The 16,056-nt window shown below is 36.8% G+C and overlaps 1 protein-coding gene across 2 annotated transcripts in view; it reads right to left on the bottom strand.

Moving 5' to 3' along the window:
- LOC122844157 (glutamate receptor ionotropic, kainate 5-like) overlaps positions 1 to 16,056 on the bottom strand; it is a 192,385-nt gene that overhangs the window by 70,604 nt on the left and 105,725 nt on the right. For both annotated transcript variants that reach the window (XM_044139370.1, XM_044139369.1), the window contains exon 3: positions 11,891 to 12,049. In XM_044139370.1, the coding sequence (XP_043995305.1) occupies positions 11,891 to 11,999 (109 nt within the window). In that variant the 5' untranslated portion in view covers positions 12,000 to 12,049. The remainder of the gene's footprint in view (positions 1 to 11,890; positions 12,050 to 16,056) is intronic.

Below are 16,056 nucleotides of genomic sequence, written 5' to 3'. Positions count from 1 at the left end.
GACGAGTCGGGTGTGAGAATGTGTTGCAACTCTTTAGGGTGAACTGATTTGAGCTCTGCTCATACCATTGTTAAGCTAACTTTGTATTAATGTTTGTATTTCTGTGTTTTTGCAGGTTTTATCTTAAACTAAACAGAAACAGCTACATCTTAAACGTGGAACTCTAAAGATTTAAATTGATTGTTCGTATCTATAAGCCCACTAGTAGCCCCTACTGAGAATGCTTCTTTCCTCTGGCCTAAGACAGAGTTAATGCAAAAAACAAAATGAAAAACAATAAAACAACAGCTTTTTATGATCAAAGTAAAAACTTTCAGGATAGAAATAAAAAGAGTTGGAGTATAGCAACCACTGACACAAGTTTATTACTAAGAAAAACCTAAGATCCCTGAGGTCTTCTCCTTTTTCTGAGGTTGATTCCAAGTGAAAGCTGGAATTTAGATGGACAGGTTAATCAAGAGGGTTTCATGTCAACCCTGCTATTAGTGAAATGACCATTACAAATACGAGTATTAATATCCCTGACATCACCAACATATTATTTTTGTTGGTACTCTTATTTCTTCTTAAGCAGTGTATATCTTATACTGTACAGGTCTTTGTAACAGATGAAATTATTTAGAGTCCTCCAAAAGCCAATATTCTCAATGAAGTGCCAACTTGGCTGTTACTATAGAAAACTGGCTAGTAGTGAATGAAATCAGAATTTGATTTAAAATGTATAATCGGTTGCATCCTCTTGATCTAAATATAGTACAGATTCAGTGGTGCAATATTGCAAGGAGCAATCAATTTGGATACTTCTGAAAAACAAGCTGTCTTTTCACAGGGTATAAATATTTATAATATTAAAACACTCCTGGATCCTATCAGAAAAGACAGCATCAGATTAAGCATGATGCCAAATCAAAAATAGAAGTAATACTGCTCTGTGAATCTGAACAAATAGCAGAGTAGAGTAAGAAACTATGTAAAGCTGCAGCGTGTAAAACCCACTCATCATCGTCAAGCTTCCTACTACTAGAAACAGTGAAGTAAGAAATACCCGCTGGCAGTGTACAGTAACACCTGCCATGTTTATTTTGGTTACACCCTCCCCACTGACTTGTCTGCTTTGCATGTTGAACTCGTGAGTGTGTGTTTCAGGAGTGGGCAGATGCAAAGGATGAGAGCACTCACAGATAGCAGATGGAAATGCTAAAAATGTGACCCGTTTTTTGACAACAAACCCGAAATGCAAAGAATTTTTTTTATTTATTTAAGCATGTAAAGTTGTGCAAATGACTTGGTTGTATCAGTTAAACAGAAAAACAAATTTCAAACAAAAGACTTTTAGAAATGTATTTATTTTTTCACAGGTCCAGCGGACATTAAGCTCCAACACCATGGAAGAGAGACCCACCAGAAAAACAACTAAAAGTCAAGCAGCTATGCTGCTGTATCTCAATAACAAGCAGGAAGTCTGCAGCTCAGGCATTTGTTCTGGATTTGATTTGTGTTTCTTGAATAATTAACGACTCTTGGAGTGAAACGGCAGGCAATTTATCTTGTCCTTCCTCTAAAGGACTGTTGTGGGTTTTTACCAGTTCAGGGAAATTCAAAGAAAGCCAGATGGTTCATGCTGAGTTTTCTCGTGCCTGGGAAAATTCCTTGAGTACAGAAAATAGACTTGGTATGAACTCCTTACTAATAATTTGTTTTTTGAGAACCTAATGAAACCTACATCCATAAGGAACAAAAGGACCCACAACCGTCAGCCAAAGTCAGCTTTAATTTTCAAATAATATAAATATCAGCAAAAGACACCACCAGTGAGCGCTTGAATGACAAAAATATACTGCCTTAACTCTTACAGTCTTAGAAAACAAACTCTGGCAGAATATGAGTCATCATCAAAAAACCTTTATTCTGGTCATGATAAATCATGAGCCAAAGCCTCGGCAATGGCAGTTCTGAAAACCACTTGACAAGACTCGGTGCCATAATTAGCTGCCTACTTGACTACCATGTGTAAAAATGTAATAAGTGACTCAAAACTTTCCTCTTCACCATCTACACTGCAAACTTCTCCATCGACTACCGAGGCTGTCATCTTCAGAAGTTCTTTGATAAATCAGTAATAAGTGATAAGTAAATTTCAGTTATACAGTAACTGAAATTTACTGTATAACTGTGGTTCTAGCAGGTCATTAATACACCGGGGCCCTAAAAGTGAATATTAAAATCTTAAAATGAATTCTAAAATTTACTGTCCAATCCAGGATGAGAAGCTAAGCCTGGAGTGACGTGTGATCTTCTGCCATGGTGGAAAGGGAAGCTGCCTCAGAGTACAGGCAATGGACTTTTCAGACGAGTGGCAGCAGAACTACCTCTTGATCAAAATGAGGAAAACAAAGAAACTGGTTCCACAGATCCAGACCCTTGCACACTAACACCAGTGAAGATCCAGGGTACTGACATTGAGATAGTGGACTCTTATTGCTACCTTGTTATTCAGCTGAACTATCAACGGGACTGAAGCAATATCACTGATTCTTTACAGGGCAGATCAGAGCAGACTACCTATTAGGAGGTTGAGCTCTCTTACAACCACAGTATATCATTTTGGCCTCCGCAGTCACTAAGAGACTAAGACAGCATATCTGCAATGTAGTGGGAAGAAAAATTTACATTATTTTTGTGCAGCTTGTAAATCTGCCATATCAATATGGACATAAATCTATGAAAAATGCTTCCTAACACCTCAGTGAATTATTGCTGCGGAAAATTATGGCAGTACTAAAATTCAAATCAATCAATAAATCAATCAAGTTTATTTCTATAGCACATTTCAGTAACAAAGCAGTTCAAAGTGCTTTATATCAGTGGTCCCCAACCTTTTTATTACAGCGGACCGGCCAAAGCCTTTCAGAATTTCCATGCGGACCGGGGGTAATGCCAGAGGATCGTCGAACGGTGCGCGCGTAGAGGATCGTCAACAGGGGGTGCATGCTGTGAGGATCGTCAACGGGGGGCGCAAGACTCAACCTCGCATCCACGATTTTCAAAATAAAAGCCTCCAGACTCAATACATAGAACGGACATATTTTATTAGTTCTTGCGCGTCCGGTACCAATTGGTCCACGGGACCGCACCGTCCATGCCCGTGGTTGGGGACCACTGCTTTATATCATAAAAACAGACGCACAGAGAAAATACAAAGATATAGAACACAGTCAGTAATTGTCAAGTGCAATCATTACACAGCAAATTGTTGATGTTTCATTTATAATGTTTCAAAAGCAACTCTAAACAGGCGGGATTTTAGACTTGATTTAAAAGGAACTCAGTGTTTTGGCTGTTTTATAATTTTCTAGAAGTTTAATCCAGATTTGTGGTGCATAGGGGAGATCCGACCTTATATTGGCGAGATGGACATATTAACATGCCTGGTGAGTGTTTGTTAAAGATTCTGCTTGATTTAAATGTTTAAAATGAAGCATAAATAAATACCACTAACCTGCCATCTCAAGCATAACTTTTTCCTGATATAATGGTATTCTTACAGAAATCTCAAACTGAGTTTTAAGACTTACTTTCCGACCGCAAGATATTCTTGAGGACATTTGTTAAAAACCAACAAGGAGCTCAACAGAAAAGTTCAGTACTTTTCTCAGAAAATCGCACACTTAGCAAAGGAAGAGAGAGTTTAAAAAAAGAAGAGCGTGAAGATGAATCGACAGATAAAAAATTCTCTTTAAGAAGTACAACAGTGTTGAGACACTATCTCTGTTTACACAGTACCCAATTCTTTCTTTGGTCACTGAGACCACATCCACATCAGCACTCAAACAACTGAAGAGATAACCTCAAAGTCTTTAAAATTCAATGAGTTATTAAAAAGGACTTTTTTTGTTTTTTAACTTTTCTGGCAAGTCATCACTATGTGACTGGAAATGGATTTATGTTCCTACAACATAAATACAAACACTGCAGCCAGTTAGAACTACTGGAGAGACAGACAAAGCAGAAAACAAGCAATCAGAGAAAGGTCAAGCACTTGAACTCTTTCCTTAAGGTTTTGGAGTGCAGTCAGTCTCCTGCCTCATTGTTTTTCAGTAATGTGAGAAGCACAGCCAGACCATCTTTATTTCTAGCTCAATGGTGCTCGTTAACAGGCTACCAGTGGGAGACGGAAGAAGCGCGAATAAAAAGTGTGGGAGAAGAGCAGTGCTGGACCATTATCATCCATTATAATGAAAGGTGTGCAGGGACTTCTCAATTCTTATGAATATGCTTTTCAGAAGATACATGTTTCTACCTAAGGTATTGTAATTGTGCAAGTATGGGAAGAAAGTAAAACAAAATAAGGCACAAAGTTTAGTTTGCCTTTAGAATTTAGGACATTTTGTGGAAAAAATGCTCTGACTTGTCTTTTCAGTGCATATTTCTATTGAAAAAGGTGCAAGAAACTGAAAGATTTAAACCTTCTGATAATCAGAATTTCTGTTGAATATGTAGTTTAAGTTACAGAGTTTAGTCATTCTAAATTTGCTGTCTGAACAAAACACTTCAACCTCAGGTTGTTAAAGAGTTGAAGATTTGCTTTAGGTTCTAGTGCTGTATATATGTTGTGATAAGTCCACACTAAGATGACCGAGCTGCACAAAATGTAGCAGATCATGAAAAAGAAGATGTCATCATACAAGCCAACTCTATGTTTTGGGCATTTGTGTCTATTTCAGCTGAATTTAAAATTCCCAGTTTCTTCTTAAGGTGCTTTCCCACAAGGATAGACTGGGGAACTCACAGTACTTCAGTTGGGCAAGTAGTGCCAAACAAATTCATGTAGAGTTTCTCTTTCTTTTTGGTTTGCAGCTAGATTGTTTGCTTCCTCACTTTTTAACTCAACTACATCAAGGTTTATTGGCAAGTGGACTGATATCCATTTTCAGAGGATCTAGATTTTGCTTATTTGGTATGTGCCAGAGTTCTGCTAAACTATCATACCTGTCCAATTGAAGCACACTCTTTTGGTAAATGATAAATAGTCCATTTAAGGGAGAGCAAACAGCTGAGGTGAAACACATAGTCTGAATAGTTTGGTCTGATTTTAACAATTTTGAACTTAAATTTTAAATAATCCATCTTAGCACTTAAGAAACAGGTCAAGTTTCCCTGTATAAAACATTTCAGCAACATGGCAGTTCAAAGTGCTTTAAACCATAAAAACCTAATTATGAAATAGCAATAAACATTACATTTTGTCAAATGACATAATCAAAATAATCATGCAAATATACATCAAATGTATTATTAACTTTTCAAGTTATGGATCAGAGACCACTCTAAGCAGGTTCGTTTTTAACCTTGATTTAAAAACTCAGTGTTTTGGCTATTTTGCATTTTTCTGGAAGTTTGTTCCAGATTAGCGGAGCATAGAAAGTGAATGTTGCTTGTCTAAGTTTGGTTCTGTTTCTGGGAATGAACCAAAAAACTTGAATAGTAGGGTTGGACATCGGTCCTTGAATCCTGGGACTGTTCTTCAGATGACATATGATATACAATATATACATACATATAAACATATATACACATCCAAGACAGCAGACAGCAGAACAAAACAATAAAAATGGGGACACGCAACTAAAACCTAGCATGAAAAACTAAGTGCAACATCAACCAGCAGTAAAAATGACAATGTTGCCAAGACGATGAACATATCATTTTGTTAGATGAATATGACCAAACGATGACTGGCAGATTTGTGTCCAAAAGCTACAAAATCTGATTAAATCCCCTTTGTTCATATATGGCACACACAGTATCAGTCTTGGAAAAATATCTTTTATTTGCCAAAGGATGAGAGTTATTGAAGCGGTCAGACTAAATGATAAATTCGGTATTTCCATCTCCCCAAAAACACTTTACTCTGACATGGGCAATTTCCCGTGTGATAAATCGCAGTCATTTTGTGGATACAGCACCAGCTCTACCAACATCAATGCATTTCCCCCTCCTATTCAGACCTCAAAAGATGAAAAACATAACTGTGTAAAAATATCAAACTTTTTTTTTTTTTTTTATGTTCTTGGAATTGGATGTATTTTTTTGCACTGTGCCAGTATTTCTTCAGTTACTAGGATTCCCCTATTGCTTCCATATCCCCATTTGTTGCACCTAGTGGTGAAAACGCTTACCCAACTTAGCAGGTCTTTTTGTATTTTCCATATATTTCCTTCTGAAAGCAATGCTTACACTCATCGAGGAGCAAAACAAGATTCCTCCAAATTCAATATGAACTAATGTTGTTTGAACTTCACTTCTTATCCTGTTGACAAAACATCTTCACTCCCTTCTTCCTCCCTGGTGGTACAGAAGCCTCATGTTGTTTTTATAAAACAAGACTGTTTAGATCAAGTCAAAGTGACAGACCCACAATTTACCCCGAGACATGATAAAATAACTCCTTTTATCAAGGCGAAAAGAGTGTTGCAGACTGATTTTATTTAACCCCTGGAGGCAGTGTACCTTCTCTAAAAATTGACTAGCAGGTTTTATTGTCACATCCTTCTACTGAGATTCATATTGTTGACAATACCTGTTATGAGAGTAGAAGTACGGACTCTGGAGGCTACAGTTAGCACGACAGATTCAACAAGGCAGGACAAAAAGATGAATTAAAACAACAGATTGCACCACTGGTCTGCAGTTAGGATTACAACGTTGCTGCAGTCCTCTGGCGGCCCGTGCCCTCTTGGAGGCAGACGGGATGGCTTTTCACTCATGTTTCTAAGAGTGTATCACCACAAGTTCATGTTTCTACAGATATATTGATTTTTTTTCCAGAAATGTGACACTGTAGTAGTTATTTTCCTTTAGGGAGTAAGCAAATAAGTTCTGTCTGTCCATTTCCCTTTATTCAAAATAAATTCTTATTCTGAATTTTATCTAGCTATGTGTAAGCCCTGCCATGCAGTCCTGGGACTTTGAGTAAAATCATTTCTTGTTCTCAGCAATGATTAATGTCTTTGGGGGCTTTGGAAAGAGTAACTAACTTATCTTACTCTGTTTATTTCTTCACTTACTATTGATTCCCTGTAGAGCTTACTATCGTGATCTTATTTTAATTCAGTATGTAATATACAGAGTAGAAAAAATACCAGATCTCTACCCACCAGTGCTGCTTTGGCTGTATTTACCCACAATGCACTGCATGTTAATTCCCTTCCTGCTTTTGAGGTGGTCTTCCATCCGCTTGGCATTCACATATACATTCAAATTGCACCAGAGTTCACTTTAATGACCTAGACTTTGATCACACATTCATATCTCCCTAAACAAACCGAACTTTCAGTCAGTCTGATTTAACTTAAGCGCATTTTCAAGAGTATCTAGGTTCCCAGAGCTGGTCAACACACATCCGAAAGGACTTGTAGCCGGTAATTGTGTGAAAATCCATTATTGAACATTATTAAAAACAATGTATGCCTTTATTTCTGCTTCAAAATCAATGTGCTACCTTGTGTTTCTGTGGCACATGAAATAGTGCTGAAATATATTTAAGTTTTGCAGTCGAGTTGCGTGAACTCTTTTGCAGGTCACTGTGGATATCCTGTCAGTAGGTTTATCTTTGTATATGGTGAATGCACTGTCTAAATCAACAGCTCAGTGACAACTGCAACTGTGATAATGGAGACTCCTGTTTCTCTGAATGCTAATTGGTACAGACACCTATTGATCTGTTAGCTGGTGCAGCAGCACGGTCGGAGACCTGCAACGTAAACACACAGTTCCACTAATTATAGGAACCGTCTCTGATTTAATCTGGGTCATTTCTCTACATGACAATGAAACTGTGCATCAGTGATTAATTAGTAGAAGGTGTTGTTGTTCATAGTGTGAGTCGGTTAATGTCTTTTAGTGGTTTGTTGGCACAAATTAGCTATAACATGGGGATTTGATGAAAACCCACAGGCTATTAAAAAATGTCAGAGTGGAGGAATTCAATCAGTGTGATCTTTGTATGGCATGGATGGTATTTTCAGTGTTTAGAGATACCTAAATATTAGAAATTTGTGGACTGTCATTTGTCATTTTGGAGTTTCTCAAAAAATTGGCTTTAACAATCATACTCAACTAACATGTACATTCATCAAAGGTTTATGTAAAGATGAAATTTCTAAAGATCAAATTACTAGATGTGTTCTGTAAATTGTTTTTCAATATCTTGCTGAAGTCTTTGTTTATTATCCTGAATCAAAGAAAAAGACTATACATGACCTAATTTAGTGGTCAACACCAGTGTTGGAGACAAGAACAATTCTTTTGAATCTAAGGCCGAGACCAAATGTTTGAATTAAAAAAATATTTTAGTTAATTGTCTTTTGTACAGCACAAAATGCAAAAAGTAATTGAAACACAACTACTGAATTACTGATTGCTAAGATTACTGGCAAGTATTTTTTCCCTAAAAGTAAGATGACTTTACTTCATTTGAACTTACTGTGTTGAAAGTCGGGCTCGTAGTTTGAAAACTATAAATACAGAAGACTTCATGGCAGCTGTAAAAAAGGAAAATAGTATAACCCAATTTTATACTACTAAGAATAAAATGTAAGGGTGATTTTAAACCAAATGACTATTTATTCACCTCTGTTCTGTCAGTTTTTACATGTCAGTAAGAATCAAAATATCAATTCCTAAATGTACCGTAAACAAATTTGATAATCACTTTTTTGCAAATGTTATTTTGGATATTTTTTTAATGAATTTGTCTAAAAGGGAAAGTGCAATGCTAAAAGCCCAGTTTAGAAAATTGTTTTATAGTGAAGCTGTGTGCTGACAACAATAGTCTGTCTTTTCTGTTGCAGTTCGATGAATCCTTTTGTGCTTGAGTGATTCATAGATTAGTGCTAAGAATCTTTACACACAAAACATCCTCTTCCAATAGCCAAATACTGGACTGAACAGTACTAAGGCCTCCAAATATACCCTCTAAAACTCTGTCAGACACCAAAGGGAACAATTGATCTAGACCACTTTAAATAATTACAGAAAGAGATTACAGAAAAGTCTGGATTTTTATCAGCAAAACAATATAATGGCAGACTCAAGATTTATGCATGATACTGCACATGAAAATATAAAAGCACCTAAAAGATATATAAAATCTGAAAATAATAAACATGTGCCTACTGCTATTTTTGTTAACGAAACCATTACCTAGCAACCAAGAAGGTCTTGGGAATATAAGTATGTCTCCTTGTTACTGCTTGATATTTGGTTACCTGCCACAACATCAGCTAAATCTGGCTTCCAGCATAAACCACAACAGGAGAGCTTCAATTACTGAAACACTTTGACACAGCCTTTTTTGATTTTCCACCCACTGAGTAATTAACCTTGAAATTTTGCTCAAAGCTCAGAGTATTGGAGTGCAACCAAAGTAATTTTTCTACACCTGATGAGAGAAATGCATTGTAAACAAAGGAGCAATACATAAACTCTGACAAAATTATTTTTTTTTAGTTTTGAGAGTGAAAAACGCAAATATCTTGTTTTATTAATGTATAGCTAAAAGCAATTTGCTACGTTTGTATCTGTTCTGAGATCAGATTCCTCTCACTGCCCACTGAAATAAACTCTACATCACATCCTGCATATCTGAGGCTCTTACTCTTATTTTAAGTCTAGTCACAGTTGTTCTTGCATCAGAATATAAATATGGTCTTCTGAAAGTAAAATTGCAGATAAATACAAAGACAAGAATAGAGAGAGACAGTGAACTGAGCTACATTAAACTCTATTAGATTACAGAATTATGACAAAGCCTACACAGATGTAATGCTGTGAAAAGCATTTGTTCCTTTGCAGATTTATTCAACTTTATAATTTTTGGTGGCATTTAACCTTCTTTAAACTAAAAAAAATGTTTTAACATTCTCATCTGTCCTTGAGATTGCTCAGATCAGAGCGACATTTTGTTTAACCAATTACTTGATTATACAGAGCTGCTGGTGATCATGTCTGGGAGTTGTCCAAAAAAAAAAAAAAGAAAAAAAAAAGTGGTCATTCATATTTGGTGCTTGATTAAACAAGGGCACATTTTCACCTGGGCTACGTTGATTGACACTGAAATCCAACTTCTCTGTGATATTATCTGTGAATGTTAGCTTTTGGTTTCCACTTCATTTTCTGAAGCTCATCTGAAGATGCCTGAAATTCCAGGAAAGAGAGCCATACCACACATATAACGTGTCAACTGAAGCAGAGCGAGTGTACAGCACTCAGCTTGTATTAAAGGAAGAGTGAAAGGTGAGCCGTGACAAACCACCGCGTGACCCGATTGCCATGGCAGCATGTATGTAAGTTCCCGACAGTCTTTGTAAAGCTCCTCCAGTTAAAAGCAAAAGGGATTTGAACATGAGGTCATCAAGGTTGGGATTAGAAGAGGTGAAAGATCTTATCAGAGAGCAGGAGTGCTGAATGTTTAAGTTCAATATTAAGGCTCTGCTTTTATGAAAGTTAATCTTCTACCATTGGATGATGTGAGGATGAGAAATAAAAGGTCATGACCCCAGAGATCGACTCTGGTCCTGGAATGGAGAAGGGAAGCATCATATTTGGTTCTGCTGGAATTTATTTCTTTTTGCAAATGATCCAACATGGACTGAAAACAAAATGTGAAGGGAGCAAGAAAAAGAAGCACTAATCTAGTGAGTGAAGAAGCCAAAGGGAGGCCATGAGGAATTTTTAAATACAGAAACAAAGCCGTGTTTGTGTGAGAGGAATCAAAATGGGAGGGATACACCAGTGGCAAAACAGAAAAACTGTGATGAGTAAAAGAGGGTAGAATAATCAGAGGTAATCCAGAGGACATGCATATTTTTAGCAGCAAAATGTATTTAAAAAGATGAGAGAAAAGCAAGACCGCAGCTATCAAATATTTTGATAATCAAATAATCCTAATGAATAGTCCCTTGATGAATTGAGTAATCTGACATACATATGCTCTGCCAGGCAATCTGAAATCTGTTCTCCCCCAATTTAGATCTGCAATAACTGCAGAGTGTCCCTTTTCCCCGATCAGTACATGCTGTCATTTCCCACCATTCAGCCAATTCTGTGCTTCTTTTAATAGAAAGTCGACCTGGAATTAAAACTAATGCAAATGTCTAAAAATGATGACTTGATACTGAGAATGCATCCAGAATTTGAATCTGGCTGTGTGATTTCACTTTATATCAGATTCTGTCCATCCATTTTCGAACACCCTTGTCCCTAGTGGGGTCCGGACAGGTGCTGGTGCCTATCTTCAGCGAATGTTTCAGGCGAGAGGCGGGGTCACCCTGGACAGGTCGGCAGTCTGTTGCAGGGCAACACAGAGACAGACAACCATTCACACACACACACACACTCACGCACGCACACTCACACCTAGGGAGAATTTAGAGAGACCAACTAACCTGACAGTCATGTTTTTGGACTGTTGGAGGAAGCCGGAGAATCCAGAGAGAACCCACCAAGCACAGGGAGAACATGTGTGTGTTCTCCCTCCTGGGTTCGATTCCCCCTGGGCCAGGAATCGAACCCAGGAGACTTCTTGCTGCAAGTGCTACCTACTGCACCACCTGCATCTGAAATCCCCTATTAACTGCTAGTACAACTTAGTATTCAATCCCACCTTTTAATTTGACAGAAAAACAACTTATCAAAATATAAACCCTAATTTCTTTCTTCAAACAGAAAGTAAGAATTTCTGTGTATAAATCTCGATACAGAATGATCAGTAAAGTTATGATATTTATGTAAAATTGTGATTGAATAATTGGCAGTGAGGAGAGTTTTGTTGAAAAGTTCCTCTTGCACAAAGACATTATTGAAACCAAACATTTGTTGCTGTACTCACCCATCCGGACAGCAGAGAGGGTGTTGGCCTGGCTGAAGAAGAGGGGTGCCATAGTCAGCAGCAGGACGACAACATAAATCGACAGCAGCAGTGCTGGCAGAGCCGGCATCTTCCACTGCTCCTCATGGAGAATGGTCTGCTGGCTGCCTGTACCGCCACCTTCAAGACAAATGGAAGCGCCATTACTACTGATTACTCATATATATCACATATGCTAGCACTGTGGCATGTCACGTATTATTTAAGCAGTGATGTCACCCACTTCATTTAGCAGAGTTGGTTATTAACAAGGATGTTTGCTGCTAGGAATCCGGTCAAAAACTTCACAAATAAATAAGTTAAATGTCAGATAATAATTATAAAATGGTAAAAAGGTGTAAAAAATTGTCAAAATGGAAAACACATAGTTGATAGTTGCTTTTTTGCACATAATAATACATAACAGTTTTTTTTCTCTATCTCACATTAAGTCAGATGAAGGTTTTTAGTTTTATCATTTCTCTTTGCTAAGTGCCAGGACAAAAAGTTGTTTGATAATTTTCTTCAAAAATAGGAGTTTAAATATATCTGTTTGACTTCTGGTAATATTTGATTTAAAAAATAATAACTTGGGTCAAATGTTTGGGTATCCTTCTATGGGATCCTCCATGTGATTTTCTGAAGTAATTGCCCATTTCTAATAGAATCTAAAAGAATCAGATTCGCACCAAATTTTTGTGGAGACTGAGATCCGAACTTTGCGATGGTCACTCCAAAATATTGACTTTATTTTTCTTAGGCCACTTTGTAACTAAGCTGACATTATGGTTAGTGTCATTTGGAGGACCTAGTTGTGCCTAAACATTAATTTCCCTGCTGATGTATTAAGATTTTGCTTCAACATTTCCAGGTAACGTTCCTCACGGTGCAATTTGTCAAAGCATAGCTGTTCTCTCTGCAGCAAAAGACAGTTACTTCATAATGCAGCCAATTCCCTTTTGAATTGAATTGGTGTTGTTATTAATAACACTTCTCATCTTTTTCTCTGTCAAGGTTTAATTTTCTCCATTGTGTAGCCATAATGATGCCACAAAAACAACTTTCAAATTCTGGGCCAAAGTATTATTATTTTGTTAGAAAGAAGCCTTTATTGACTGAATTGATCAAAGAGCAAGTCAAAGATTGCTGCCTCTTTTCTGCAGCAAAACATTTACAAAATTATACAAACAGAAAATCTCTAAACTTTCCACTTAATCTAATGTAAAAATGCTGAAAGATGCAAAATCACAAGAGCAAAACTACAACACTAGGCAACTAGATATTTATCCCAAGTGTTCAGTTTAAACCAACTGCAGCAAGACAGAGGAAATGCAGAAAATATCTTGAAAGATTTTCCATCTGAGTCCATTGAATGTATCAATGGTGCTGAAGAGAAATCCCACTGTTCTTCTTCCGTGGGAGCCACCAGGCACTGATTTTGTTGAAGTTCCAAACAGCTTTGCCTCCAAAATAAACCTAATGTTTTCCAACATCCACTGCAAGAATTTTCATAATTTCAAAGGAGGAATAAAAGAGATGAGTAGCTGAGGAAAATACAAATTTGAAGAGGAGCTAGGGAAGTTTTACAATCATGCAGAGACAGCTAGAAATTGAAAACAAAACTGGATGGTGGTCTAAGAGATGAAAATAGAGCAGACAGAGATGTGATGTGAGTGGTGACAGGAAATGAGAACTGACTGCAGGTAGGATAAAAAACACATAATGACAACAATTAATTAGGGTATTTCCTGTAGGAAACGCTATCATGTCAGCAGGCAAACAGAGCCAGTGGGACCCTGCTGATACAAAACTAGCACCACAGCTCGCTGCAGCAGCTCCGAGGCTAATCACAGGCACAGCTCTATTAGCTGTTTTCAATCCAATCTCATTTTACATTGGAGGCATTTAGCTGACACACATTCACAGCAATTTACATAGAGCGCACCAAGGCATTAGGCTTTAAAGCCTCACTTCATCAATTTCACAAGTGAAGATGGTGTGGGTCACAGCCGCCGCAATAAAGACCAAACTTATATTCTCAAAGACATAAGAGGTAATATTGTGGAAGAGAAAGTTAATGAACATAGCAAGTTTGATTTATGTTTAATATATGCAATAACACAGTGACGAAACACTTCACTGCACCTGAGCTTTCTGGAATATATCATACAGCAAACGTTCCTGCAGACATACTCTCAGGGAACCGCATATGACCTGCATGTACAGTGGTTTTAGTCTCTCATGCAAACTCCAAGACATGCCTACATTCCTGAATGCAACAAGAGTATTACATATTTGTTTTGCCAAAACATACTTATCTGTAACACAGTTGCTATAGCACAATCCTTTCTGTTTTCTAAATAAACCTCCCAAAGCTGCTATCACACTGTTTTTTATCTTTTTGTGTATGTTGGTGAATCTAAAAAAACACTTTTTAGGTGGTCTACAACAACTACTACCGGTAAGTGTTAAAAAAGTAAATGGCTGAATTGGGAAAATAGACCAAACTAAACTTGCCAATTTGTCATTCTTGGTCTGCACCACATAAGGCAAAGCGCTCAACAGACAAGAGTTTAATAAATATGGAAACATCCCGCACATTATCAAATGATTAGACCGAAAATGTTACTATCTATGCTGTGCAGATCCACATTAATTTAACACATGCTGAGACTCCAGCTATCTTCTTAGACACATTTCCGTCCTCTTTCTGTGTAAAAACACAAATTCTTAGCCCTTAAATTAAACAATTGAGTTGTGATTGAAGAGTAGTAACAAAACTACCCTTCTGTCCATTGCAGGCTCTTCATAATGGTTGATAAAAACAAGATTATTAGATGATAGTATTGAATCACATCAATTACAAAGAATACATGGGTCCTGTTTTGGCCCCCACGACTCACATTTTTCCTTCATTCAAGACAAAAAATGCTTTAGAAATCAAATGTTGCAGAGCAGTATATTTATCTCTATGCTAAACAGAACATATGACATATATATAAGGGAAACCAAAAAAATAAATAAAACAAGGTTCTAAATATTCCAGAAACCTAAATTATTATCACCGAAGTAGCATAAATGTTAAATCGTAAATTTAAATTTTCTGCTGCAGTAGTGAGTCACTCTTACTTCACTGTTCAATTATAATGCACTAGACTTTACAGCTCTTTTATAGAAGATAAATATGTATTCTGCTAAGTTGTAAAACTCTATTTTAAAGAACGACCAAAAATAATGTTTCTATGACAGAGATTTCAGCTGCAAGCTGCAGATTTATCCGATGTTTATACAACTGGATCTGGCTAAATATGGTAAATAATCTCCCTAATGTGTCTTCCCTAATCTTCATGTTTTTGTCTTTTTTCAAACCCAATTTGTTGTTGGGCATTTGTGATAGTTACAACAACATTTATGTGACAGGTTTGGTCATAATGCTTCCATGATCTGATCAAAAGCAGTTAGTGTAAAAGAAGAAAAAAAAAGGGAAAAAAGGGCTTTCACCCAACAAAAGAAGAGTTCTTCGAATTAAGCACCCCATCTGTTGGGTAATGGGCCTTAATGCTCACCTAAATATAGGATATTAGCTTTCTTTTCCTTCAGGGGATAAGAAGATTTTGTTTTGCAGCAATGGCATCATGAAGCGCAGTGTTGCTGACTCAAACCAGTATAATGACATGGTAATCCTCTCATTTAGCTGTTGACATGCAACACATTTCTTCCTCTGAAAACAGCAGAGAGGGAAGAGGGACGTTTGATCTTTGCACATGACATCAATCATTCTTAAAAAATAAACATCTGGAAATAAATATCTATCCATCCACCCAACCAGTGTTTATTGTTTCTTTTTTTTTTTTTTAAGAAAAATGACAGCTTTGTGATGCTCATAATAAAAGAAATTGAATGGAAAGAGAAACCAACATATAATGTACATATTTAAAAAATTTATGTTCCAGACACACAGCTAAAGCTTTTATCTTTGCATTTTTTTTCCCTTTTGCTTCTTTGAAGTATATCACCAATTCTTCACAATAATAGAAACAGTCACACACAGTACATTGATTATTTCACTGACATTTCTGTCTAGAACATACTGACTCACTGATCTTTTCTTACAGTCAAAGAGGTTAAAGTTATGACTACATAAATAT

The sequence above is a fragment of the Gambusia affinis genome, linkage group LG14, assembly GCF_019740435.1.
Source record: "Gambusia affinis linkage group LG14, SWU_Gaff_1.0, whole genome shotgun sequence".
In the NCBI taxonomy this organism is placed as follows: domain Eukaryota; kingdom Metazoa; phylum Chordata; class Actinopteri; order Cyprinodontiformes; family Poeciliidae; genus Gambusia; species Gambusia affinis.
Note: the sequence above shows the minus strand (reverse complement) of the source record. Positions and strands in the feature narration are given on the sequence as shown.